Source organism: Lolium rigidum, chromosome 1 (genome assembly GCF_022539505.1).
Source record: "Lolium rigidum isolate FL_2022 chromosome 1, APGP_CSIRO_Lrig_0.1, whole genome shotgun sequence".
Lineage (NCBI taxonomy): Eukaryota > Viridiplantae > Streptophyta > Magnoliopsida > Poales > Poaceae > Lolium > Lolium rigidum.
In genome coordinates, this window is record NC_061508.1 from 324,467,675 (window position 1) to 324,469,159 (window position 1,485).

A 1,485-nucleotide genomic window follows, 5' to 3' on the forward strand; every position below is an offset into this window, starting at 1 on the left:
CAGATATTGGTGCAGGAACTGATAAGCATATCCAGGAATCTATCACCTGCATCCCAAGAAACAAGGTGCTGAGCTGAACACGTGTACAGGATATTGTGCACCTGTAGCAAAAAAAAAAAAAACGCGTGAACATGCATCCGTATGGAAATAGGAACTGTTTTTGTTTCCAGAAAATCTCTGGTCAAAATGGGCCAGCCAAACTGCGTGGAAGATGTCCACGTCCCTGGTTGGCTCATGCGTGGAATTTTCGTTGACACCTGCACGCTATTCCACAGGTTTGGAAAAAAATGCACATGTAGAACGAAAAGTCCACAGTATGCGCCGGTGCCCAACCCTATATAATGCTCCCGGGAAAAGGCTTTTTCCGTCACCACCGGATCGTACAGCCTCTCGTGCTCACTTGCCACTCACCATTGCATACACACCATCTCTCAAGGCGACGGCGACGAAGACGATGGCCGGACGCGTGGCGCTGGCGGCGGTCCTGCTGTGCGCGGCGGCGGCAATGGCCGCGGCGCAGTCGGCGACCAACGTGCGCGCCACCTACAACTACTACAGCCCCCAGAAGATCAACTGGGACCTCAACACCGCTAGCGCCTACTGCGCCACCTGGGACGCCGGCAGGTCCTTGGCCTGGCGCTCCAAGTACGGCTGGACCGCCTTCTGCGGGCCCGCCGGCACCAGAGGCCAGGCATCCTGCGGCAAGTGCCTCCGGGTAAGGACCGAGCAATTTTACGCTCTTACATGAGCATCATGCTGTGTGTCAAATGCTATCTTCTTCAGCTTTTCTGCGTGTTGGCTGACTTGTTCATTGTCTGAATCTGCATAGGTGACGAACGCGGCAACCGGCGAACAGATCACGGCGAGGATCGTCGACCAGTGCAGCAACGGCGGCCTGGACCTGGACTACGACACGGTGTTCACCAAGATCGACAGCAACAGGCAGGGTTTCCAGCAGGGCCACCTTACCGTCAACTACCAGTTCATCGACTGTGGCGACAACTAAGCAAGAATTGGTGCTCCAGCACTACGAAGAATAAGAAGCTACGAATAATGATGTATTTGCATTTTCGCACATCATAGTTAATAAGCTGGAATAAAACGGACTGTGATGGATCCAACATCCAAGGTTTTTCTCTCTCAAGGAACCGTGTGAAGGCAGTTTATTTCTGAAAATAATTTGAGAATCAAGATTTTATTTTGATGTGTGTGGGGAATGGTGGATCCATGACTGACAACAAGGCCCATAGTTACACAGAGCTGGGCATGGGCGAGATTGCATGTCGAGCTGGTCTCTCGAGCCGACAAAGTAGGCTATCTAGGCTTGGTCGGGCTGGGTCAGGCTTTTTTCGTGCTGGGCCAGGCTTGTGACTGATTTCTAGGCCCGAAGGTGGTGCCGGGTTGGGCTCGGGTCTAGGTTTTGGACTTTGGGCTTTTTAGGCCTGGCCTAAAGCCCGGTCCGAGTTTTGCGTTGGTATAGTTACA

General features: G+C 52.8%; 1 protein-coding gene across 1 annotated transcript; it reads left to right on the forward strand.

Annotated features, from left to right (window-relative positions):
• The first annotated feature begins 454 nt into the window (after positions 1-454).
• On the forward strand, positions 455-1,204 carry LOC124684304 (wheatwin-2-like). The gene is made up of 2 exons (XM_047218648.1): positions 455-715; positions 830-1,204. Exons 1-2 carry the CDS (start codon positions 455-457, stop codon positions 1,004-1,006), a joined length of 438 nt encoding a protein of 145 aa, XP_047074604.1. The 3' UTR covers positions 1,007-1,204.
• Positions 1,205-1,485: the final 281 nt, after the last annotated feature.

Coding starts and splice junctions, on each gene's coding strand:
- LOC124684304 (XM_047218648.1), top strand. CDS start 455: ATGGCCGGACGCGTGGCGCTGGCGGCGGTCCTGCTGTGCGCGGCGGCG. Junction 716..829: donor CCTGCGGCAAGTGCCTCCGG/GTAAGGACCGAG, acceptor GAATCTGCATAG/GTGACGAACGCGGCAACCGG.